General features: G+C 37.4%; 1 protein-coding gene across 3 annotated transcripts; it reads right to left on the bottom strand.

Annotated features, from left to right (window-relative positions):
- Positions 1 to 915: 915 nt before the first annotated feature.
- VSTM2A (V-set and transmembrane domain containing 2A) lies at positions 916 to 25742 on the bottom strand. 3 transcript variants are annotated; one of them, XM_053966093.1, is made up of 5 exons: positions 25256 to 25742; positions 22834 to 23000; positions 21853 to 21903; positions 18175 to 18511; positions 916 to 2403 (listed from the first exon to the last, which is right to left on the bottom strand). In XM_053966093.1, the coding sequence occupies exons 1-5, from the start codon at positions 25332 to 25334 to the stop codon at positions 2315 to 2317; spliced, it is 723 nt and encodes a 240-aa protein (XP_053822068.1). In that variant the 5' UTR covers positions 25335 to 25742; the 3' UTR covers positions 916 to 2314. The 3 variants fall into 3 exon arrangements, with proteins under 3 accessions (XP_053822068.1, XP_053822077.1, XP_053822085.1); XM_053966102.1 differs by having other exon boundaries at positions 2225 to 2525; XM_053966110.1 differs by lacking the exon at positions 916 to 2403 and adding an exon at positions 2538 to 2663.
- Between the last annotated feature and the right edge of the window lie 1152 nt (positions 25743 to 26894).

Here is a 26894-nt window from a genome sequence, read left to right as displayed (position 1 = left end):
TTCTCACATTGTCCAGTTATAGATATCTGTTTCAGAAAGAAAAAGATTTTTCTCCAGAACTCTCAAAGTTTGGTTCCACAGGTGTGTTCAGAAAGTGAGACTTCAAAAAAGCTCTGACCCTTGACTTTTTCTTTTCTCTTTCTGTCCTCTCTGATCCACAATATTGGCTTTGATTCAGAACATTTTAATGGGGACAGTTTTAAATTTCTTTGTCAGTAGCCTGATAAACTGGTATAACTATGGAGAAAAACTTTCTCAATATACAATATTCTAAGTGGGTCATAAATGTTATGTTGAAATAAAAGAAATTTTATTTCTCCTGATGGTTACACCTGATTTGTTTGTATTATGCTGAACTTCTGCTCTCTTTATTACTGCTAAGACTTGTCTAAAACCAAAGAAAGACTGACTATTCCCAGTCAAGCTTACACAACAGAATTTATGGGAAATTAGATCTGCACAAATATATTACCCTGTTCCAAAGCATTAGGTTAACAAAAGGCTGATTCTATGCCTTTATTTGTTCTTTACCCTTTGAAAGTAATGGGGGAAGACATCAGACTTACGCGCATTTTGAAATAAAATGTTAGGCCTGTAGACCACAGACTGGTGAGATAATAAACATACTTTTAAAATTTCTTCTGCAGTACTTACAAAGTGAGGAGAAATCACACAGCTGACCACACTGCAGCTACTTAATGCTGCTATAAATAGATCATAATAAGCATGTGGTGTATGTGATTGTCTGTGCTGATAAATGAAAGGGTGTGAATTTTTCAGCATCAGTGGAAAGACGGGAAAAAAAAACCTTCCTGATTGCAGCTGCAAATGGTAGCAATTTTTGCTTCCTGCATTAATGAATGTAATTCATGTAACACATATTACATCATTCAACAGCAAAATTCTCACATTCAGTTCACAGACAAAAAGTATTTTAATTAAGAATATAAATGAGTAATGACAATCCACTTTCAGAAAAAGCAAAGAAAGACACTTCTTTGGCCATGTAGAAGGAGCTGTGATGCAAATATATTTTATCAGTGTAATAAATTCACTTTCCTAAAATTCTTTACCAAAAGAACATCCTTAAAGACATGTTCTGGTTTATTTGTCTGTTTTCTGTTTCTAACCATCCTTTACATGAAGTATTTGACTGCAAACCTGCATTTTACAGTCTTTAGTGATTGAATCACTTCATCTTCTATAAACACCACAAATTCAAAGAGCTTTCAGCATCTGAACTCCAACACAACATACAAACTAAAATAATTCATTGTCTAGAGACCATAACAAATTTTAATGTGCATTTACAGAGTAAACAGAGGGCTGAAGGGGGTTAAACCTGACAAAGTGAAGATATGCATTACAAAATCCACACATTACTGAATTAAAAACTAAAAAGTGGTGTTTTGTCAAAAAAGGAAATAAAGATGTTTCTTGGTGGCACGACATACAGATAATATTAAAAACTGGCTTGCATGAGGACCAAAGTATGCCTACTCTGAAGTTATATCACACAGACTGTAAGCAATTTACAGAATTTAAATTACTTTTGCATATACAGGAGTTGCAAAATTAGAGAAAACACACTGAAATATTGAACGCACACACACAAAAAAAAAGGATGTATATATATATAAACCTCCACACAGTCATCAGGGGTTGGCCTAAGTTGGTACTTGTCATCATTGAACAAGAAACAAACAGAAAGACAGGGAAAAAACCTCAAAGGGGGAAAAGAATAATATATTGGAAAGCAAAAAGAAAAAAATCTCAAAAGAAAAATATCCTCATATGTTTTTCAGAAACAACATCCCACAGTCTGCTGAGCTGCTTAGTAGAATATTCCTATTCCTCATGCAAAAAAAAAAAAAAAAAAAAAAAGAAAAGAAAAAAAAAAGACTTTTTGATAAAGTTTGTGTGTATTCTATTTATGCTAAATCACTATAGTTTGTTTCATTATTTGGCCTCTTTTTGCTTCCAGGCTGGAACGGTTCTTTCAGTGTAGGAAACCAAATGTCATCCATGGTTAATTCTGTAATACTGAGGACTTGCAGGCCAACCCCTGAGAAGTCAAGGATGAGGCTTCTCCTTGCCGAAAGAAAAGGAAACTAGGTCTTGCTGTTACAAAACGTTTGATTACATCACACCAGTTCTCTTCAAATAAAATATCAATGATACGCTGAAGAAAATAAGATATATCAAGAAAACATGTGGTATCCTCTTCTTTTTTATAATATTTTATTTTATTTTATTTTATTTATTTAGTAATTTTGTTTGTACTTCCTGAAGAAGGTGCTCCTTGTGTAGAGATTTAGAGTACATTGGGTGCAGAGTGATGGTTGGAGGTTAGGGTCAACTTTGCTGTCCGCTCCGTGGATTTTACAGGCGATTTGCTCTTTGCTTTAAGAAGAGAAAGTGATATTGGAAAAAGTCAGCACTTTTAGATTAAAGCAAAGCACCCTTCACAAAGCCACAAACAAGAAGCAGGACAGAAAGTCCATGGCTTGTAGCTATCCTCGCACCTGCGGAAGAAGTTATAAGATATTCGCTCATCTTGCAGATTTCCAATGCTCCTTATAAGGCTGTTTTAAACATATACATTTATTTATTTAATTAGCTCGCCAGGTTGGCTCTGGTGCCCATGAATGTCTTGGCATGCACTGCAAACAATAACACATACAAAGTATTTCAGTCCCAGGGATGTTTTTGTTTTGTTTTGATTTGCTTTTTTTTTTCTTGTCTGTCTTTTTAAACAATATTAACCAATGAAACCATAAACCAAGAGGAACAAAACCAAACACCTTCCACCTCAGTGTTTTTTACAAAATCATTTCCAGCATCACATCACTGACTGCTAACAAAAAAAGTCATCTAGTGGCTAAAGAGTGTTTTCTTATAAACCGAAGGAGATGCAGGCAAATGACTGTGCTATTTACAAGGGGGAAACAGACTGCCAAAAGGTTTGGACTATTTATTTTTGAGAATTATATTATCCCAGAGTTTGTTTTCTTTTTAAAAAGCTATGAAAACAATGGTCCATATAATTATTTTTAAACCCACAACATTATATTTAGTATGCTAGCAGAATAAAAGCATTCGGAGCTAGACTGATTAAACTGAAATGTTCACACACCAGGGCATGAGTATTTAGTTGTTTTACATGCCAAGTCTCAGTGCTTGATAACTCCCCATATCATCTGGAATTACATTCAAAATTTGAAATTAATTACTTGAGGTTAAAACTATAAATCTAATTTGGTAGCACTGTAAGTAGAAGTTCAGATTATAACAGGTTGATGCATGATTAATAGATTTTATATCTGTGTCGTATATTTGAAAAGGATAAATATTATTGATGGGTAGAGGCATCAGTCCTATATCAGGGTAACAATGGTGTTATAAGTAATCCATGAGAATGATGGCTTTGTAATAAATTGTTGATCTGTTTTTTTTCAATCTATTAATCATGTATAAGATATTTTTGTAAAGAAGTTAATATTAAAATAAATTATGGATTTCATTGCAGTCCCCAAAAGCACATTTATCTTATCATAAGGAATATACATAATGAAAGCAAAAAGAAATACAGGCAAGTGCTTGGTTTTTTTTTTAAATTTTCAGATGTATCTGCTAACTATAAGTGAAGCAAGAAGTATTTCTGTTCCTGTCTTTAGTAATTTTTTCATTCTTGAAATGAGGATTAAACTAAATCACAGATTTTAGATAAACACTGCTTGCTTTGGTAAATATATGTGTGAGATGTTACATATATAGCAGTTTCCATAAAACACCCCTAGTCCTCTATCACATACACAAGAACTTCTAAGCAATAGTAATATTTCAATTATACATGTGTGAACTGAATTGCTAAAAAAATATTAACTTTTAAATGAAAACTTGCCTCAAAGACATTAATAACATTTTTCCAAGAGAAGTCCAAAGGACTTTGAGCTTAGTTTATACTGAAAGAAGACATGAGTGGGAAGTCCTACCATTCTCTAGCCCATCTGATAATGTTACTTGTAGTACACTGCTGTAGTTTGCTCTGCTTCTCAGGACACTTGTTCTGTATTACAAACAAGCAAATGCACAAGCAAATTTGCTGCAACTTTTTCTTGTGTGTTTTTCTCACACAGATAGTATTTATGATCTTGAACCCAAGAGTTAAATTTCTGGTTTTGGTTTTACTGCAGCATGACTTTGTTCTCTGTCTCTGCAAAAACTGTCAGTTGACAGATTTTTATGAAGGCTTTTCTTTCCATAAGAAGGTTAGCAAAACTCAGTTAGAATCTTTGTGAGTGTTAGATAATTTCCTTATGTATTGAAATATTTTCACTTGTTTTATTCCATTTAATATTTTTTTCTTTTTGATTGAACTAAGGAAATGTATCTCAATACAACTCTAAAGAGATCCTTAGAGATACATTTTGTCTGCACAAAATACAAATAATGGAACTTGGAAGAATCTCATGAATGTATTTTAAAAGAGTTTTTATAACATTTAATTATGTTACAATATGAGAATTTTAAAGCTATGCAGAAGAGAAAAAGTATGATATATAAAAAGTTTAACTTAAAATATGCTACAGTGGGAAAAGCAGCACCATATTTGCAGACCAAATATTCTCTTTGTTTTCATTTTGCTTTTGTAATAAGACAATGTGTAGACCCCCAGATTAGAGGGGATTCATAAAGCATGCACATAACCTTTTTATTTATAATGTTCAGTTTCTGCACAAATCATGACATCCCTCCAATTAATTTCACATGTTCTACATCCATGTTCTTCTCTAAAGAGCAAGTTTATTTATTTTGCAGGGGATTTAGACTAGAATACATGCAGTAAGTGCAAGCTAAAGCAATTCTAAACATATTGGAAAAAAAATAAGGGAAATAACAACTAAAACCATTTCAGTTTCTATGTGGAAAAAGGGGCTATTAGGATTATTGGAAAAAAAAAAAACTCTAATAGACAGCATCCTCTGCAAGGTTTTGGGAACTGGTTATTAGATCTTAATCTGATTTAATAGTCTCCAAAATGCTGTTTAATCCAAAGAAATTTTCAGTCCTATATCAGCCCACATAAAATTGACTTGAAATATACAGTGACATACATGGCTATTAGATGTGCTCTCACCTTTTCAGTGATGCTTTATGAAATAAAATTGAAGTTTATGTATATTCAGATTTTTCTTTTCCAGAGAAGAAGAATTTTATTTTTTTCTTTCATGAACCTAAGTATTTGTTTTGATTTTGCAAGAGTCAAAGCTGCAAAGGTAGAACAAGAACATAGCAAAACTGGAAGCAGCTTTTTCATATTTTTTTCCTTTTCCTGTTCTGTCATTTTTGCTCATATTTTATTACTTTGTTTTTCCTCTTGAAAAAAAAAAAAAGTGACAAAAAAGTATTCAGAAATTTTCATTTCTTCTTGGAATCTGGAAGTCATAGGGTGCTTAAATCAGAGGCTCAATTCCACTGTATCCAAATTCAGATTTCCATGCGGGTGTGTTTTTAGTCTACCATTCTGACTAGGACTTGAATAGTATCACCTGAACAGACAGCATGTTAATGTAAGTTAAAAGTTGTCGATCTGGCTGTAAATTTGATAAACTGATTACTCATTATCCTACCATTTCAAGCATTATTTTTATAATTAACATAATAAGAGCTAAAAGAAATTTTATTGCAGGTCAACAGCACTGGGTAAAGCTGGACTGCAATTATGTAATTGTCAAAGACAGTCACTCAGAAGAACTGTCATGTAATGTATGTGTGTATTATTTCTACATTATTAGATAAACTCCACTTGATGTGTGGGTCAGACATTCTCACTACTCTCACAGTTTCACCTGTCAGCCATGGGGCTCCAGTTAAATTCCTCTTGTGATATGTAAATTCCCATTAGTTGTCTTTTATTTCCTGCTCCTCCAAAAAGGGCAAATGTCCCTGAAATACTTATCTTTTTCCTGTAAACAAATGCTATATTGCCAAAGGCATGTGATGATGATTTTTTGTGCAACAGCATGAAAGATTAGTTCATGACATTAAAGTGTTTGAAACCATGTTTTATTTGAATTTATGATTTACTTAAATGTTAAGAACACAAAGAAAAAAATAGTGAAAAATAATTGTGACCCTAGTCTTTAAAATAAAAAAAAGTCTCTGTCACAAACACTTGTATTTCAAGGCTCATGGTGTATGAAACCCACTAAACTAAACATTTAGTTAACATCAATTTAGCTGTGTTAATGAAATTAATTTTAGAGCATCTAATTATAAAATAAAGCCACTAGAAGGTATACATTCTTGGTAAAATGCAACTGGTTAAAAAGGTAGTTACTCATTCCATGCCTGAATGAAAACAGGCATGATCCTTTGCCTTCACTAAGATATTGATCAGACAAAATTTGTGTATGATACATGGGTTTGGGGATGCAAGCAGGGATGGTTGAATAATTTTGCCCATTTATTTTCACAACTGGATGAAACACTGAATTGTAAACAAAGCAGCTGCCTCAGGAACTAAAATTTTAGCATATTCTATTTGTAAAAGTACCTTACATGGTAAACCACCCTGGGTCTCAAACAGTTTGCATCTGCCAGAATTGAAGTTTAGCAAGTTTGGCATTCCTTGTGCTTTCTAAAGTTTAGGATTTCTCTGGGATGTAATAGCATCCAGCATTCTGAGCCTCAATAGCTGTCAGAGCCTCTGAAAATTGTCTCCTTACAGTTGTGTGTACAATGCACAGAGTATTCTCATACAAATAACAGAAGGAATCTGAAAATTCAACAGCATTTATTTAATACTTTACTAAACATATAGGTTTAGTTAGGGTATCCTTGAGTTTCCTTTAAGTAGTAACCCACTGATCACAGGAAAGAGTAATGCCTTAGTAGAGTCCTGGCTTTGTGCTGACCACTACAGGAGAAATACAGCCAGGCACACAAAAGTTCATCCCAGATTCTCTGTACAGATTATATTAGGCCAAAATATCAACACATGTATTTCAGAGACACATATTTGGGCTGTGCTGGGTATGAGTTAGTTTTGTTTTTCTACTGATTTCTGAAATCACAGAGCTGTTGAAACCTCGGAAGTTTCATTTTTCAGGAATTTGTGCTGAGGTTTTCCATCCTTAAATGCCTGGTTTTGCAACATTTAGCTTTGCTTTATATTGTTAGATTTGAAATACTCCTCTTGTCAGCCCCAGTTGAACCCAGACAAAATCATACTTTTGCATTATTTCCAGGAAAAGTAAGTAAAAGTTCATGTGATAGCTGCCTTAATTTTACTGGGGACATAAATGAATCATAAGATTACTAGGAGGATATTTGCAGTTTTATTTCCATAAAGACAGGTAAAACCAAGTATGACTAATTTTCTTTGAAGTTTTATTTGAATATGTCTCACACAAGTTTTCAATAAATAGATTCTTCCCCTCTGGCCTACCAATTGCTATCATTCCTCTGAATTGCATAAATTACAATTTTGTATATCTCTTCTATAGTGATGGGATAAATATACCCACACTCTGGAAGAAATTTTCTTATCCACAAATGTAAAATCCCCCTTTCCCTCTTTGGGGGAATGACTCCTCCACTGTGTTTTAGAGCTCAGTCATCTGTGTTTAATTTTGGGGAACTGAATGACTGAGTGCAGTTGAGCAGTAACTACCATTCATATTCAATGGAGACCCCTTTTTTTAGGCTTTTACTCCATCTTCTCAATTGGCTGTACAGTAATCAGCTTAAAATAATGTGATTTGTTCATCACATACTGCAGACGGAAAATGAATTTGTCTCACACACCAGAAGAAATTTAGAACAGGTTACGTATTGAATTTCCCTGAAGTCTACTTAGGCTTTGCATTCGGCATGTAGCTCTGTTTATCTGATGTCTATTCCTTTTCTGTTAGTGATGCCCAGAAGAGGAAATGAGAAAGAGAAATGGGATTCTAGATGGATGCTTAATCCTTAGATTTTACTAGATAAGGCACCTAGAGGTGTTCAGTCTTGTAATGGGGAAGAAAAAAAGTTACAGCTTTTCAACCCTAAACAGAGGAGAGAGTTCTTCCAGATATCAGAGATATAATAACTTCTGGAGCCCTCTGTGGGCTAAGGCAGGTCACAGGCTTTACCTTGCTGCCAGCTACAACTCAAGTCATGTTCTAATGCAAACTTGAGATGGAAACACTTGGAAGAGAAAAAAACTAGAGGAGACTTCAAATATTGGTAGCATGTAGGAAAAATTATACTTGGATTCAGGCAGCAATCCAGAACAAGTTGTAGCAAAACTATAAAAGGACAACAGATAGCAGTATGAAAGGAGAAGGAAAGAGGAGTGGGTCTTTGAATGACTTCTTCATTTTCACAATGCCAAGATGAACAGAAGTAGAATTAAGGGTATGCTGGTGTGAAATAAACTGGAATTTTACATTCTGCATCACTTCTACACACCACTACATTAATTCTACACCACTTTCTACATAATTCCTGACATTAACTCCTACCTAGAGAAATAATTAGTTCTTGTCGTTTTTGTCTTTCTACTAGAATATATCTGAGAGTCATCATTCCCTGTTTAATTCTTTAAAAAGTGCTCTTGTTCATATCTCATTTTTAAGCCTCATGAGTAGACCCAGGCTTCCTAATTGGGCCATCATGCACTATGAAGAAGCTAAGAGAATCTCTAATGTCTTTCTCAAAGATGAAAATAAAATCACCAAAATGATTCAACCCTGTCATCCTTTTGCTTTGAACAGACAGGAGGTTTAAGATCATTAAACATATAATTAAAATGGGCAGTTCATCAACATTTATAGATGTTTGTACTCTTCTGATGAAAGTAGCCAAAAGTGACTGTCAAGTTTGAACACAGCTTTTCAGAAAGATTAAATAGATAGTGCACTTGACTTAGCCAATTTCTCCACCTTCCCTGACTTTCTCAGGAGAATGACATTCTGTCTACAGTCACAAATGTCCAAACATCAGCCATTTGTAGCAGACATCCTATTTCTCTTTCTTCCTTTAGCTGGTGTTTGGACCTGCAAAGTTTTAAAATCTTTTCACATGTGTAAGTAAAGCATTGACTTCAGCTGTTTCTGTTTCAGTGAGGCAGTACTTTTGGGGAAAATGGCTGCTGAAAGAGGTCTTTGCATATAGTCTGTGAAATATCAGTGTTAGTTTTTTAAATAAAACTTGTGTGAGAAGCAGTCCAGGAAACAATGCCTATTGCACTAGTTCAAAGCTGAGGGGGGAGGGTTGAAAGCTTAACCAAATGCAATTGATAATTGTTATTGTTTCAGAACAACTGGCAGTAGGTTTTTTGACTGCTCCTATCAGCACTGGGCACTTCTCCCTCTCATCCTTCTCTTTCATCCTGTCTCTCAAAACCACAGATAAAAATATTTTAGACCTTTTTTTTAAGTGTGACAGAAAAAAATATAAACTGGGGCATCTGTATGAAATGGCTGATTCTAAAGCAAATGCAGTTTTTTTCTGACTGTTCTGTGGTAACTCCTCCTCATACTTTTATATTGTCACTACTTTCATATCGTTATGCCCTCTACTGAATGAAGGTGGAATTTAGGCTGTTAACAAAGATACTTGAATTGACTCTTTTTTTTAGTAGCCAGATTGTGCTGTTGTAACTAAACATGCCTCCAACACAAACTGCTCAGCATTTTTTGTAATGTGCATATAAATTTGTGTATATTTGATATACACCACATTTAATTAAACAGTGAATGGAGCCATTCTTGAACGATACCATAGAGTTACAACAGGACTTTTATTTCAAGAAAAAGAGAATTGCACTTGTCCTTTTGCCCTTTTGCTTTTTGTATCTCGTTAATTCGTTCATCTATTGGAAAGAAAATTTAAGTGGGTGATACTTCATTACACTATCATCTTCAACAGCACTGTCATGAAAAACATATGCAAATAAGGTATTATAAGACAGACAGAATAAAAAATCTGATTTTTGTCAATATTTCAATATGTGACGTGCTGTTCCCCTTTTCTCATTTTTTACACCTGACACTCAGGCTTATTTTTGACATACAGTCAAACCGGTCTCCTGTTTATATAATTTATATAAGAACTATTTTCATGAAATTCAGCTACATTTCCACTGGATGAATGTGTTTTCTTCTGTCTGATTCCTAGATAGCAAGTGTTTTGAGGCAGGGACCATTCCTCTGATCCTTTGTTTGCCTGGTGAATAATGCAGTTGTTACAGAGATTAGAACAATGTCTCTGACTAACAGAAGGTGCCTCTGTCTAAGAGCTATGACTCACAAGTTTTTAATGGGTTTAGCTGGAGCAGTTTAAGATGATAGTGCCTCCATCTCTCTGCCTCCCCCTCTTATGGAAATTAAATCCCCAATAGTAAAAGTGATACAAGCAAACCTCATGCCATCTCTTCACCTATCTCAGTTTAAGAGCCCTGTTTTAGTTTATCAGCTGTCATTGATGCCTTTATGAAAATATAGAGGCTGTGAACTAGGAAAGCTGAGCAGTGCACAAACAGTTCCTCCTGCCATCCAGATTTGGGACAATAAATTCTGATTGGAGAAAGACAAATACTTTGTCTGGCAACATTTTAAACTGCTTGAGCTAAATCAGTGTTCACAATCCAAAGCCTTCACCCTTGGTATTTCTGTTTTGCAAATTAAAAAAAAAAAAAAAAAGCAAATAAAAATAATTAAAAAATCACTCCTCCAACCACAGTACACTAGTTTGAAAATGGTGGACTGTGAGAATGAAGCTCAAAATATTTGGCCAAATACATCTGAGATGTGGGATCAATCATAACCATGAAATATCATTGATCAATATTCAAAGACTCTCCAGGTAAAAGATGGTCACTAAATGGTAAATATTGAATGTGTGGTTAAAATTCACAAAAGTACAAAATAAGTAATTGACCTGTTATTTTGTCAGCATTTCAGGCAGGCACAAACCTATGTAGTCATATTATCTAACATTATAATTCTACTAAAGGGCCTTGCACCCTCTGAATGTATAGATGCCTGTGAGACCTACTACTAGTTCTTGGCTTCATAATTGATTTATTGTTGCTCCTTGACAAAATGTCTTGTCTTTTCAACTTTTTCTTTCAGTGGCACAGAATGGAGATGGATACACTGTCTTCTGTAGCCTTATTGAAGTAATTTTTATAATCCTTATAGCCCCATGGCTGTGATTTGGCGGCCAAAATCCTCAGTCAGTGTCACAGGAAACAGCAGCTGAGGTAGTAACAGCACTAAAAACATGAATGGCAGCAGAAGTAGCATCCAGATCTTTTCTTTGCATTTTTGTTGGTTGATGAACACACAGATTGGATGTTTGAAGCACTGTAAATGGGGCTGTGCAACTAACTTTCACATTTTTATTCACAGAAAATTAGGCAGGTTTTTTCAATATAGTAGCATTCATGAGTAGGTGGGGGATCAAACATCAGTGAGATGCATCTGACTGGAACACCCACACACAGACAGGCTAACAACTTGCACTGCCAATAAGTACAGTGGCAACTTCCCTACGATAGGGTAAAATGGAGTTTGGAGTAGTCTTCTCAAGGAATGCAGCAAGGTCATTAGTTTCTCTTCAAATACCATCCATCTTTATCATCAAAAAAGAAGAACTTATTATTACTTTAGCATAAATACAGTAACAGTCTCTGGAATATCTTTGAAGCTTTTAAATTATTTAATAAAATATAAAATCCCTCTCTAGGGAATAAGAAGATACTGATATTGTTGAGCTTTCTAGCTAGTCTAAGCTAAGATTTCAAAGAGAAACACTAGAAAAAAGTTGATCAAAGGTGAAGAAAAAGCACACAGAAAAAAACTGAAGCAACAAAACCCACTGTCAAGAATGCACTCTCCTCCTGAATCTGTGAGCTGAAAAGAGCAGTTTTCAAGTGTTTTCCTTCCCTTCATTCAGTTCCCAGAAACCTTCACTATCCTAAATTTTATCAGGTGGTACAAGCAGAGCAAAGCTTCAATTCTTCTTGTAATTCACTCTCACATTATGAATAGAGGGGAATTCATCTTCATCCTCATCCTTTAGCCAAATTTTTTGCTGTTTTAGATGAATTACATCCTTTAGACTTCAGCAGAGTTGTATCCGTTCCAGCCAGCAGATAATTGCACCCATTCTTTTCCATTTTATGTGATGTAAAGGATTTTCATAATGAAGTAGGATGCCATAGAAGGGAAATTTCCTGCTGCTCATCTGAAAAAAGCGAAAATATCCTCTGCTTTGCTGTATATCTGTCATGTAACAAATGGATTGTGTTCTGAAGCAAGGAAATCCCATCAGTTATTTCAAGAGCAGGCCCTGTCACATATGCTGCAATCTCTGATGACCCAGTGCAATCTGTCTGATTGTGAAGCAATGAAAAGCAATTTGAGTGAGCTGACAAACAAATCATACACAGCTTCCCCCCCATTCTTTTTTGTTCCTCTTCTGCCTTTATTTTCTTCTCTTTGTTTACTGAATGTGTGCCCACCTGCAATCGTTCTAGTAGTATTTACCAAAGCAAGTTGTATCAGGCATGTAGAAGAGAACTACTGTGATTCTGCTACTCTGGGAGCTCTTGAGTGGTCTCTTACCAAAACTTTGTATGTGAATTTTGTTCTGAACATGAGGTGAGTCTGAAAGGTTTATTTTTAAGCAGCTTAAAAGAAAGGAAGAGATATGATTAAGTGCATATGTAGCAATGACAGACAGTGAAACACACTGGTAATGTTACTAAAAGAATAGGAAAGATCTCAGTACATGTGCATTATATAAACTACAATGTAGATGGGTAAAGGGCAAAATTATCTTCTTAGACTTTGTACATTTAGTTACAACTATGTCTGTTCTCACTGTTTCATGAACAGCTTCATGAGAAAAAAATAACAAATGCAGCATCCAAATACCATCCTTTTTACAGAAATATGATTTACAGTGATGCTGTCATATATTTAACAACAAATCCCAATATTGTCTCAAGAAATTTCAGAAAACCCTTATTTTCTCTTGTGATTCATTATCAGTGTTTAAGCATGGACATAACTAAGGTTGAAAATAGTATCTCTGATTTCAGAAAGAATATGTTTATAATGAAGCCTACCCAAGTACTCAGTCTGGTATGGGCATGTGGGATTGCACAACTGCTCAAACTTGTAGAACAAGAAGAAGGAACTTTGATTGCTTTCTCTTCTTAATTCCCAAACCTGTGTTTTTATAAGAGGGATAGAAATGAATAGAAATTGACAGTGGTACAGTATCAGTGATTGGCAAAGGCAATGAAGGATGGCTACAAAAAGCAGATAACGGGCTTGTGACAGGAGTTAGAACTGCAGATACACCAGGAAGAGTTTGTTTCTGGGTCTAGGTGAACTAAGCACTAGGAAGAGGATTTTAAGTACTTGTATGCATTTTGTTCTATCAATAAATACACATATAAGAAATTAAGATGTGGGTTTTTTTAAATAAATATAAGACATTATTGAGTGGATTTTACATTGGAAATCCTTGCCTTAAAAAAAAAAAAAAAAAAAAAAAGGGTGGAGGGTTAGCTGCTGTAAAGGTGTTGCTTTGTCAATTAATTTATTCAGAGCACATTAGCACTTCTCAAAAGATGTTTACAATTTCAAGGTCAAGACCTAACTAGCTACATGGGCTACATCAACTAACATGGTTTGAATTGATTCCATTATTTTGAGAAACTAAAAGAAGTAGAGCAGCATATTTTAATGAAGAGGGAATTACAGTGTATATTTCAAGTAAAAACAGGGGTTGTATATTTCAAGTAAAAACAGGGGTTGTATATTTCAAGTAAAAACAGTGTATACAGGTGTAAATTGGAATAGTGTTTCTGCAAGCATTTCTGAGAACAGCTGAATAAGGCTCAGAACAAGAAGAACAAAACTGTAATTGAGCTTTTGCTTTCATGAAGTCCAAAGCAAACAGAGGCATGATTTTTTGCTATGCCACAATCACAGTAATAGTTGGTGCCTCCCAGACTTATGGGTACTCAGTTTCCAAAACAGTAACTATGAAAGCCAAAGATTCTTTTAGGGAAGAAAGCAGTCATGGTGGCTGTCACCTTGGTGGAGGCTAGAGCAGACATTTTGTTCCTTTGCATTGAGAGGAGATGGAACATAAATTAAAAAAAAAAACCAACATGGAAATTGATTTATATCCTAAAATATTCCAAACTGGACATAAAATTAGTGCTTAAAATAGGTTGATGAATAGGTTGATGACAAAAGTTTCCTAGATTGTCTAGATAAAAATGGAGACAGGAAGTAATGTTTATCCATATGAACAGACTGAAGAAAAAATTTTTATCCTCTTTTTTTGCATTCATGCCTGATGATAAGCTTATCATTATGATTTATGATGCCAAGAATCCAGGTCATTCTGCCTAGATAAGTGCCATCTTCTCCTTTGAGTTACTTTTCCAAGTCATTCGTTGGATCTCTGCCATCATCACAGGAAGTTTTGGCATGTAGATAGCTTAATAGATGAATTTGTTACTTCATGAAAGAACAAAAAGTTGCTAGAAATGTGAAGAGTGTGTATATAAGCAGGCAGAAAATTGACCTAATTGTCACTTCTTCATTTCTAATTCTCTGAGACTGATCTTCTTGAGTCTGAAAAGCAACTAATGGCTTTGAGTGCTTTAACAGAGCATTGGCAGAACAGGAAGAGCTTGGGGGAATATACTCATTCTCAGCACAACAAATTCTTCAGCTGGTTTTGTTGCTATAAATGTTGAGTGATTTGAATGCAGACAGCAGAGTTAGTTTAGATTTGTATCCATGAAACAATGACATTTGCTGCAGCTTAGAGATTATTTAGCTTCCTTTCACCTGAATTCATTTTAGCTCTTGGACCCCATTTAATTCCTTACAATTGCAAAGCTTTGTCATAACTGTGTACTTTTACCTTTGGACTAAGATGGAGTGTTATGAATAATTCAGGAAAAAATATGTCTGTTGCTCCACCTGCACAGGACATTTTTTTGGATGTATGCAGATTACTCTGTCAAATTACTCAGATTCCTATTAAGCTGTGATGGGTTACTTCATTTGCTGCAGCCCATAATTATGAAATGAAAGGGTCAAGCTGTGTTGGCTTTGACTTCTGCTTTCCTGACTTTTTTGACTTTGAATGCTTCTTAGTATATTATATGAAGACTCTGTGGGAGATGTTCTCATTAGCTATTTCTTCCTGTATTGAATCTCCATTATGCTTACAGTAATAAATATTTTTTTTTACACTCACATAATATTTTTCAGAGCAGCGCAAAATACTGAATGGGCCTTGTAGCACTTTAATTTGTCAGCTGTGGCTATATAGCTCTCTGACAGTTATCACAGATATTCTTACTTTTGAACAGAGTAAGAGAATAGCAGAAATATCTGTTCAGTTGGGAAGTGCTGATGTTTTAAAATGGTAGTGACTGTGAAATGTTTTTATAGAGCTACATAGTAAATATCCATTGTTAAGAAATAAACAAAATTCTGTAGTGTACTTCAGGATACAACAAGTCACATAGAGTGTTATCTACCTTTTAAAAATAATTTTTAGGGACAGTCATATAATCTGAGTCAATTTTTCATCTGTTACCTAGGGTTAGTAGTACTTTTCTCTTCAAGCAGTAGTGCTGAAGTCAATGTTTTACTCAACATGAACAAACATCACAACCTGTACATCTTTCAAGTACAAATATGTACTTATGATACATTTGTATTCAAAGATGTTTCAAAGTTCTAGGCTGGGTGAATACATTGCTTACATATAATGTAATCACACAGCAGTCTTGTGCATGCATAAATATGGTTCACATGATGTTAAAGAAGAGAAAACTCTCATTTGATAAAGTGAGGAGGTTGTGTTGATTCTGTATCATAAAAAGATAGACTATTAACATCTGTGAAACCTCATATCTGCTTTATTTGAGGTCCCACAACTGACATATCCCCTCCCTCAGCTGAAGTTGCTCCTCTAAGTTAGAAAAAGCTAAAACTCCCCACCTCCTTGTGCTCCTGTGGGTATTTCTATTACTGTAGAACAATCATAAAATAGAACGAAAATCCAAATCTCACTACAACTGGAAGAGCCATGCGAAGATATTCTCAAGTAAAGGAAAGCAAATCTTGGTTCTCAACAGTTTAACTGATGTTTAAAATCTGATGTCAAAAATATCACAAATCATTTGTGAAGCAAGTGACCATTAAATTGAAATTAAGCATATGTGTGATTCCTGGTACACTTTTAGTTCTTCAGTAGATAAGCTACACGTTTGATGAATGTAGCATTTGTCTGTGCTTGGTCATAAAAAATGAACTAATTTTAAAATTATTTCTGATTAGGATTGTCTGCACTTGATCTGCATTAATCTTTGCTCAAGTAAAAAATTAAAATTCTTTTTTTTTTTTTTCTAACGGGGACCTTTCCATGTAATAACCTACAAGATCTCAAATAAGAAATGTCCAGTAATCAGTCAAGACATTGCTTGGACTAAGGACATAAACCATACTATAGAGTATATTATATATCCAAAATGATTTAGTGGATTAGCTGTTTTGTGCACACTTTGGCCGCAATGCAGTATAGTCTATTGCTACATATTTCATAAACCTCTGACTATTTTAATTAATTTCATATAAGATGGAATAGAAAGCAGAGTTTTCCCTTTATGGAAAAGTCTGCTCCTTTGAAGTGTATGTGTTCAATGGAAAATAAGAAGTGTATACGTTTTTCTGAAAGGAAAGCCATGGTCGAATGGTAGTTTTAAATCAAGTGAAATATTTATTTTCTTCTAAGAGCTTAGATATTTTTGGAAGAGTTTAAAAATGAAAATGCCTCAATTTCAGGGAAAGAAAAGTGAATGTAACTTACATAAATTTTAAAAAGCGTATACAGAGGTAAAATATTGATAGCATATGCATCACCTTTTTTAACAGCAATAAGAATTTTTATATGAAAAAATCATATTGTTCCAATCTGTAAGGAAATGCATTTTCCTCATAAAAAAGCCTTTCTAACTTTTCTTGCCTGTAACTTTGAAATGATTTCACAACAGGTGTGCTGTGAAATTTGTTGTATTCACAGTTTCTGATTTAACAACATACTAGCAGAAAAATGATGTGTCAGAGTTAATTAGCTTCCATTACATATTTTAAGGTATGCTGTGATTTTGTGCCTTACATTGGCCCTCAGTTTAAATAGAAGTAACTCAGAAACCCTTAAACTTGCACAGTTTGTTTTCCAGAGTGTTTTAATAGTTTATGACATCTCAGTTTTTTATCTTGTCCATTTCTCTATTGCCATCATATAGAACTGCACCTCCTGTATATTCATGTACTTTTGCATAACTGTGAATTTTATGGTATCAATGTTGAAAGTGAAGACTGATATTGATTATAGGTTATGTATGCAATGGTGAACAGAATCCCCCCCAACAAAATGTATAAAATATTAATTTCTACATGACAGACAATGGAGGCGCTGCCATTTTAACCCTTGATTCAAAGACAATGGTCAAGCACTTGAAGATGACAAACACACTCTCTGAGACATCCAGGTCTTCTAAACTCTCTGAGGCATCTAGGTCCTTCTAAAGCCTACACAACAGAGAAACTATCTGGTGTCTCTAAGGTCTCCTTAGATTTAGAAGTCAGGTTCCTTATGAAAATAGGATTGTCAGTGAAAGTAGATTAATTTTAAGAAATGTTGAAGATATAAGTTAGGTGACTGATGTAAAATAACTTAGAAAGAAACACATCTGGATGGGTGTTTTATTTAATTTATCATGCACAGACATCTTAAAATGAGATGAGTCATCCACTGACATGCCCCTGTGTCTCCACACACACTACAGGGAAAACTAAGCTTTGATTTGAGAGCTAGCCTTAGGTGGGTAAAACTGGTAGAGATAAAATCCATGTATAGAAGTTTAAGGTTTTTTTCTTCTTCTGCTCAGAAACTTATTCTTCAGATTTTAGGAATTAAAGAGATAGCAGGAAGAATAGAACCAGAGAGAAGGAGGAACAAATGAGCACCATACTCTTCCTAGTCACAATTCCTGGTTACCTTGTTGATTTAGCCTCCTTTCACATGCTGGTAAGCAATCAAATGAAAGCTCAAAATGCTTTACCATACCTGATTGTGGACTTTGTTTGGGGATTTTGGCTGCTGCTTCAGGGCTGGAGGTGGCACGTACACGCTGATTGGCAGAATTGTGGATGCTACTTGGGACAGCTGCTGAGATGTTTTTACGAGGTTTCATGTCTTGCAACCACATCGGGGATGCCTCAAAGGCTTGCATTCGCCGGGAGTGGCTGTTAGCATTGACTTTGAGAAATGCCTGGGCCTTGTATTCCTGAAGGTCTCCATAGTTGGCATCGGTCACCCTGCACTCATACAAGCCTTCATCCTTTTTCCTCACTTTTGAAATCTGCAGCTTGTGGGAGATGTCATTCCCTTGTACTTTCACTGTCTGCAAATTTTCCAGGAAAAAAAAATAGAGAAAAAAACACTGTCATGAATTCTTCTTTCTTAGGAAAAACTCTATGGGCATAGCAACAATTTACTTGATGGTGTGATTGTGCTTACTGCAGGGAAGTTACCTCAAGGATGAGTATGGCTAATTGTATCTATGAGGATGCCTGAAATCTTCTTTCCAAATCTGCTTAGATAGCTTGCTCTGAAATCTAATTAGCCTCAGAAAAAAAAACCCAAACTACCATGTTCATTCCAATTAATTGCTTAAGATCATGAACATTCTTAATGAGCTTTCTTATGTAAACCTTGTATCCGTGCACTTTATTGGTTAAACCTTTCCAGTTAATTGGCTTTATTGAAAAATTCAGTTTCTGAACTAGTGCATTAACAATTTTGTTGGAGATGAAGATTTAAACTATGTAAATAACTATTTATTAAATTAGCTTGTACTCTTCACTATATTGAAACTATATTTTACATTCAGTTTGTCCCCTTCAAGTGTGTCTAAACCTTTGGTATTTTTTTCTGTTAATGATAACAAGACACATTATGCCAGATTGTTTCTTTTGTCCTGTTTATCTGTGTACTTATTAGAAGCACGTGTTCAGGATTGTTTTAAAAGCTGTCAGCTAAAAAAAGACTCCTGATTTATTTTAAATTAGTTCTAATATCTGAGGGCAACATAACATATTTTTATTTCTGATAATTAAAACACACACAAGTAAATTATACATCCAGAAATGTGTGATAGGTATTAAGATGCATTGGGAAAAGTTAACACAAAATCCTTTCTGTATGTTCATCACTTCAGATAATTTATATTTAATTAATTTTCTATAACTCTCTATCTGAATTAATATCTGTTGCCCCACAGGAAGCCAGTTAAAAGGTATTCCATGGAATATAAATCTTCAGCTTTGAAGAACTTCTGAACCTGGTTTACTTCCACCGTTACATAAACATGGACACAAAGGTTTCCTTGTGTCATATCAGTGACAGCCAATAAAGAGACATCAAGATGATGAATACATGGTAGATCACAAAAACAGAGAACCACTACATTGAAGCTAGACACATGTTATTGGGGATTGTACAATATATTGCTTCAGACAGCTTGGCCTACTATAGTAACCAGTGTTGGCAAGGCACTTATTATGCCTTCTTGATAAATTGAAGAGCAATACTCATGAATATGTCATTGCTTTAGGGTACTGGATGGACTTTATAGCCTGTTGTGTTGTACCCAGCTCTGAATTTATACTTGGCAAACTGAGTTGAAAGTATAGATTACATACTTATGGGAATAATGTATGCAATATTAATTACACAGAAAGTGCTGGATAGTTATTTAAATCATATTCAATAATAATACATCTCTACTGAACAATTCATATTCAGCAAAAGGATTAAAGAAGATTCATAGCAATTGAAAGAGGATTGGTAGGTTATATTGTGACTTCAGTTGTTCCTGTGCAAAAGCTACAAAATTAGCAGTGCTGCATAGCTCTGGTGAAAAACAAAATTGTTTTTGATTTTGCATTTGAAATTTAGAAATTCTTGCAGGCAACACATATGCATGTTTTCAGTTTGTGCTGCTTTATCATTTAGAACAGACAGAAATGGTGTATTTCAGCCTACATCTAGCATTTAAAAATATTTATTAAATGTACTTTAGTTTTCTCTTCATTATGATAATTTACATTACTACTAATGGAACTGTGTATGCCTTTAAAAAAAAAGGCTACATTTGTAAGTAGATAAAAAGTATATTTAGACATCTACATAATGTTGACTATTATAAATATAAAGTAAATGTTTTATGCAAGCTTATAGGAGCACTGTAAATACCTTGTCATTAATTATTATTATGCATAATGAAAGAGATTTGTAACTTAAAAGATGAGACAAGCTTTACAGTCTATATTGTGTCTCAGTTCATATGGACTACTTCAGGGATTTCAAATGAGCCAGTATTGATAAGGAATGAATTATCTGCTAGCCCTATGTCTAGTAGAATAGTAGCCAAGGACCACATGTGAGCCTCATTTGTAAGATAGTCTACAAATACAACTGAAGATATGGTCCATGACACAAAGCATTTCTAGTCGATGGTGAGAAGTATCACAGAAAATGCAAGTATGGCTACCATATGTATTGTATTGAACACAGTATACCTAAGTCCTCATTTATAAATGCCCTTCAGCTATACTTAGGTGTACTTTGACCTGATGTAATTATCTAGTTTGTTATTTGTAGGCATCAAAAAACAGCAGAGTAAAGGATTTGTCAGAAATTATTCCCCTTTATTTGTTGCTGTTTTAAGCTTTACTGGTACTTAAAGCCTTGTCTGCAGCTAAAAAACACTTCCAAAGTGATTATGCTAGAGAAAGGGAAAACCCCTCTGGGCTGAAAGGGAATATTCATGCTGCAGTATCTGCTAAGTATCTGTGCCTTTCCACTGCAGTGAGCGCCACACCATCATCTCACTACCATACATTTCTTGGGATGCTGAGGGAGAAGGATCTAACCTATTCTGAGGTCAGAAGCAGCCTTCTGGCTGTGCCTGACTCAGGACATGAGTCGGCTGTGGAAGGCATCCTCTCCCTGCAGGGAACAGGGGGAATAGAGCAACGCTGCTTTATAATTCTGATGAGATAAGATTCTGGTTTAATCTCCAAGCGGCAGATTGGTAACTGGTGTCAGAATCTCACTTTCGTAAAACTGAGTCTCTGTTGTCAAGAGTTAAGATTGCTCCCAATGGGGAGGTTTTGTCCAAAGCCTTTCCCAGCTTTCTTTCTGCCAGCGGGTATGGACCTGAAAAAACACCCATTTAAGCAGTTGCACACCCCTCTAAAGGCAAGTGCAGCTTCATGGACAAATTTCAGCCTTAAAACCAACTTTGGAGTACTAAGGCAGACTCAGCAGTTGCGCCCGGTAAAGGAGAACGAGAAATGCAAGGATGGGTGCAGGCTGAATTTTTCACAGGTTACAAACAGGGTCTGCCTATGGACTTTGCCTCGACCACGCTGGTCGATGCCTCCATGTCCAAGGGTGCGGGGGAGCTGCATGGGAAAAGGCTGTCCTGGCACCCTCTTCCAGGGCCGTCAAGGAAGTAGTCACAGAATTATAGAATCAACTATTTGGGTTGGAAAAGACCTCTAAGATCATCGAGTCCAACCGCTGAGCTGCGGGTTGCTAGCTACCCGCAATCTGCGGTGCGGATGGGGAGGAGATGCGGGGCAGGAGCAGACTCGGCGCTCGGAGGCGAGGTGGACCCTCACTGGGGAAGGGACCCCCGGCCGGCGGGGACTGCCCGCGCCCTGCGGCGACACTTACGCTGATCTTCGTGCCGTCGTTGTCCAGGTCCCGCTCGGGCAGGAGCTCCACCTGCAAGGAAAGGAGCGCTGCCGTGGGTCTCCGGCCCTCACCCCGCTGCGCGCCCCGCTCCCGCTCCCACTCCTGCTCCCGCTCCCGCCGCGGAGCCCGTGGAGCGGCGCGCCGCGCCTGCCACCTGCGGGCCGCGCCGGGGACAGCCAGGGAACAGCGGGGGACAGCGAGGGAACAGCCGGGTACAGCCGAGCACAGCCGGCACGGGCGGCCGAGGGACGCGGACCTGCGGACCCTCCGCCCTCCCTCCTCCCATGGGCGTCTTTTGCCGCGCCCAGTGCGGAGATAGCAGCGGTCATACGGACGAGCATCCTCGAATGGCAGTGTGAGTAGACATGGCCCTTCCTGTCCCGCTCAGAAGGATGAAATCACGCTGTTGACTGATTTTGGGTTTTCATTTCTTTAGGGGCATTGGTTCCCCCCTGCCTCCCCCGCCCCCTCCTGCGTGTGCCCTCCTGTGGCAGCTGCTTACGGAGTTAGGGCTGCCACCTCGACTGCACTAGCTGGAAATTGGAAGGCACGTGTAGGATCTTGCCACATGGGAAATATAAAATTCCCACGAAGAGCAATCTTTGAACAGCTGCTTTCCAAGGGAGAATGAAATAGGGAAAAGAAACAATTAAAAAAAAAAAAAAGGCAGGGAGGAGGTGTGGGGAAATAGACTTTGGAAAACCTGCGTGGTCTTGTGAGCAGCCCTAGCTGCATCGTGGAAGTGACAGGCACCAAAGGCACCGACCCCTGAGGTGGGCATTTTTCTCTGCAGTTTCCTGCTCTATTATTTCATAGTCAAAATTAAGTCCCTAAGGAGATGCAGAACCTCTTTCTGCTCCTTCCTTCTGCTCTCCCCTACTTTCCTTCTCCCCTTTCCTCCCCATCTTTTCTGTAGCATTCTCCAGATGGTTTTATGACCCCATGGCAGAGGATCAGTACCTGAGTGCCTGTCACCTCAGCACCAGCCTCTTGGTCCTCAGCTGCCCGCAGAAACCACCACTGGATTTCAAGGTACACCGAAGTAGAGCCACTTTGGAAAGCACAAGACATCTCCACGTTCTGCCCTTCAGTGGCCGTGACATTTCGGGGAAACTCTGTGAATTTTGCTGTAAAACAAATGCATAACATATTGCTACCTTCTAATCATTTATGCTCTGCTTCTTGTGGTCTTTATCGTTTCCTCCCCCCCCCCCCCCCCACTTTTAAATTCTCTGTTTTCTTTTCTTATTCCCACTCTTTTCTTTTTTTTTTTTTTTCTCTCCTGACTGTCCCACACATTATGTCCCCTGGTTTTTCTCACACCCAGGTATGTTTTTTCCTCCCTTATGCACAAATCCACCCTCTTTATACTCTCAATTCTGCTCATGGGAAATGCTATAGATCCCCCTGCTTGCTCCCATGAGCTGGTGAAGTTTCACATAATTAGCTCCAAATACCCTTGGGCAGAATGCAGTATTTCACCAGACTCACTGAGGGATTTTGTACAAGATCACTTTAGGAGAGGAAAAAAATCAGTCTGATTTATTGTATTTTGTAGGACTGAGCTGTAGACCTCTAAATTGTTAAATGTTCCACAGCCAGCTGAAGCAGCTGTTGGCACAGGCACCTCTGGGTACTCTTCTGAGTGAGTATTACAATCACTTGTCAAATGTCCCTTTCAAAGGCTTTACCTGACTTAGTTACTCGGATTCTGAGAACCTCTGCTTGCATAATCAGACCAAAAATCAATTCACCTTCTGTTTCTCAGTCCCAGCAGACACTTTCTAGAACTAACCTTCATATTTGTATCTCAGTCCTTCAACAGTATCTGCCCATTTCAGTTTGCCACTACTAGGTATAAAAGCTAATGCTGATAGGCATTGTCCAAGACATCAGTAATTCTTTAAGTCTCAGTCTTTACTTCCTTCTCATCCTTCTTATCACTCACTTTAAAATTGTGCAACATAATGAATCATGATAGTCAAGTGAGGGGGACTGCAGAAAAACAATCTAATAAATAAATGCTGTGTTTCAAGAAGAGAAAAAAATGGAAAGACTCTGCAATGTCGCTTTCTATTATGAATTGCTACAGATTGACTAGAGCATATTATGATCTGAAGGAAATGTGATGCGAAACAAATATTGCTCATTGTCTCCTCCCCTCTTCCCCTCTCTTTATACAGTCTTCCTAGCCAACCTGGAATTGGTGGGATAATTTGGTAACCAGTGTTACTTCTCTTTACCCTTACATCTGTGCCTGGCAACAAATACTTTCATAGCTGCTAGCTTTGTATTCCACGATGCCCCTTTTTCAGACCCCCACCCCCACCAGCCAGCCATTGCTAGTCACCGACTTAAACTGCCAAAAGGACTGTGCATTTTGCGTGTTCGGTGCTAGTAAGTTTGTTTTGGGGTTTCTTTTCGATTTGCTCCTTCTCTCCCCTCCTAGTCAGTACGCGTGAGCGGCGTGGGGACACGGAGGGGAACACTGCCGGCATCTCCCGGTGGCACCGCCAAGCGCGAAGCCGCGGGGAGCTGCGGGCTGGGAGGGCGAGCAGGGGCAGCGGGCGGCGGGCAGGGGGCGGTGGGAGGGGGCAGCAGGCGCAGAACCAGGCGGGGGCAGCGGGCAGCGGGCGCGATCTGTCCGTGGTGCTGACGGCGGCGCCGCAGCCCCGGGGTCCCGACCAGCCGGCTCCTGCAGCGCCGGGGCTGCTTGAAATGCAAGGCGCGCCTTTCGGCGGAGAGGGAGGGAGAAAGGCGACGAGGGTGGGGGAGGTATTCAAAGAAGTCGATTTTGTCTTTTTCTCCTTTTTTTTTTTTTTTTTCTTTTTTTGATTGGGGAGAGTGGTAGAAATGCACATAGTCACGGAATAGGAATGAAGGTCTGACTCTGAGGATTGCAGGATAATAAGAGAGGAAAGGGAGAACAGTACAGAAGGAGACTGCAATATTTTAAGAGAAGCAGTAGGTTTAGCCAGCCGGTACTTGGTCTGAATGCAATAATTATGCATGCACGGGTAGGTGTTTATTGTATGCAAACATGCCTCTATAATAACATGCACAACTCAAACACATGCATGTCCATTCCCCAGCAACCCTTCACTCTTCTGCAAGGTGCCTGCTATTTCCCTCTTTGCATTTGGGTAAATGAAGCCTTTTGTACTTCTACTTTGGGGAAACTTCTCACTTTTCCTATTTACAGATAATTTTGTCTGTACAAACTAAATGTAAACCTGATGCTTGGTGTCCTCACCTCTTACACATTTTCACTGTTTTCCTTCTTTTCTCCTTTCTTCCTTACCCCCCCCCCCTCAATTTTGTTCTCAGTCTGTTTTAGCATAGCAAACCAGACACACATATATTTGACAATAAGTGATCTTACCTTGGGTAGAAAGTCCTTGTTGAATATACATAACTGAAAAGAAAATGAATCCAATATAAGCTAGAAAGATCCCCATCATTCCAAGATGAAGAAGTCACATCAGGGAAAAAAAAAAGCCAAAGGTGTCCTCAGAAAAGAAAGAACTGATATATAAGTGTATGTATGTATTTCAAATATCTGAACAGAAAGAAATTTGCAATGTTACAAAAAGGCTCTGTATTGTAGACCTGGCTGCGACACTGGCAGCATTCTGCTGCTCAGTGGAGTCTTTTTCTTTGAGAAGAGCGAGTATTGCAATACAGTGTGGTTCAGATGAGCTGTCTCAGGGGCTGTGTTGCTTGAAGTCCAGATACAGACTAAAAAAACCACAAACCGTTGAAAAGTGGGTATCAGCTGCCTTCTGTGCCTTTTTTCAGCTACCTGGCAGCTTCGTCCAACGTCAGCTCTTGCTGCTCAGGATGGCGTGATGACTGCCCTCCCTACACACTGATCCAGCTTGGGAAGAGAGGGGTAGGGGAAAGAAAAGGAGGGGGGGGCGAGGGAGGGGGGGGGGAAAGAGAAGTCTACTGTGCTTGTATTGCTACAACTTTTCCTTCTAATGGCTGCGATAATGTTTTTAACCCTTCCCTCTCCCTCCTCATACTCTACACCTCTACCTGCTCTAACTTCTACTGCCTCTGATGCTGGGCTAAATCTGCGGGGTTTTTTGGCGAGTTTAGTTTTTTATTTGTTTCTTTGGGGTTTTGGGGTTTTTCTTTTTGAATAGTGTACTGCTTATGACAGAGAGAGCTTTTATTGTACTGATATAATCTTCGGTCTTTCATCCCAAAACACAGTGGCTAAGAGGGCAATGCAGTGGTTTGATTTTTGGTGAGTTAAGCTGTTTCTGTTTTCTCCTTTTTCTTTCCCTCTTACAGGATCTGAGGATCTGATCAGTAATCCTGTCGCACTTGCAATTGCCTGCTCCAAATGACTATGCTTCTAGCATCTTACATTAAAATTACTTGATTTTGTCTTCAAAGGCAAATAAAGAGGATGATACTTAGAGTGTGCTTAGGTTGCATTATACATATTTCTACAGAAAAATATTTAACTAGATAAAAATGGATTTTCATATCTTACAGATTACTCACATTAATGTATATATTTATGTACACCAGATAAGGTGTTTACAGTTTATTAAAGAATGCTTCCTCCTGCAGTGAATCTTTTAATCCTTTTCCCCTGTTTTCTGCCTATGTATATTAATAATGTTCAGATAAGAGACTAACCTTGACTGTGTTAAGGTATTCAAAACACCCTGAAACACATCGGCACTGAGAGAAGTTCTCTGGCTGAAATTGCCCTGCTGCTTGCAGTAAGAAGCCATCTAGAAAGTGCTTGTTGCACTAAGCAATCACCAAATACCTTCTGAAGGCTGAGACAAAGATTAAATGGAAACTGAAAAGAGCACCTGATAATCACTCAGACTGCCAAATAGTTGAACTTAACTGCTAATCACAAAGTAAAAAAAGCTACAAGATGGTACCAAATTAGAAGAATTTTATCTGCACAAGCAGTGTGTTTTTCTGGAACAGGACAGGTTCTGTCATTTCTGGCAATGGGAGTGCAGCAGTTGCACAATGGAACAAAATGCAAC

The sequence above is a fragment of the Vidua chalybeata genome, chromosome 1 (assembly GCF_026979565.1).
Source record: "Vidua chalybeata isolate OUT-0048 chromosome 1, bVidCha1 merged haplotype, whole genome shotgun sequence".
NCBI lineage: Eukaryota > Metazoa > Chordata > Aves > Passeriformes > Viduidae > Vidua > Vidua chalybeata.
The sequence above is the reverse complement of the archived record's forward strand: the minus strand, read 5'-3'. Positions and strand labels throughout refer to the sequence as shown.

Excerpts from the sequence above, each read along its gene's own strand:
- VSTM2A (XM_053966093.1), bottom strand. The coding sequence starts at position 25,334 with ATGATGGGGATCTTTCTAGCTTATATTGGATTCATTTTCTTTTCAGTT. Across the intron at positions 23,001-25,255 it reads ACAAGGACTTTCTACCCAAG|CAAAATTCACAGAGTTTCCC; the intron begins GTAAGATCACTT and ends TTTGTTTTACAG. Across the intron at positions 2,404-18,174 it reads CAAACAAAGTCCACAATCAG|CAAAGAGCAAATCGCCTGTA; the intron begins GTATGGTAAAGC and ends CTCTTCTTAAAG.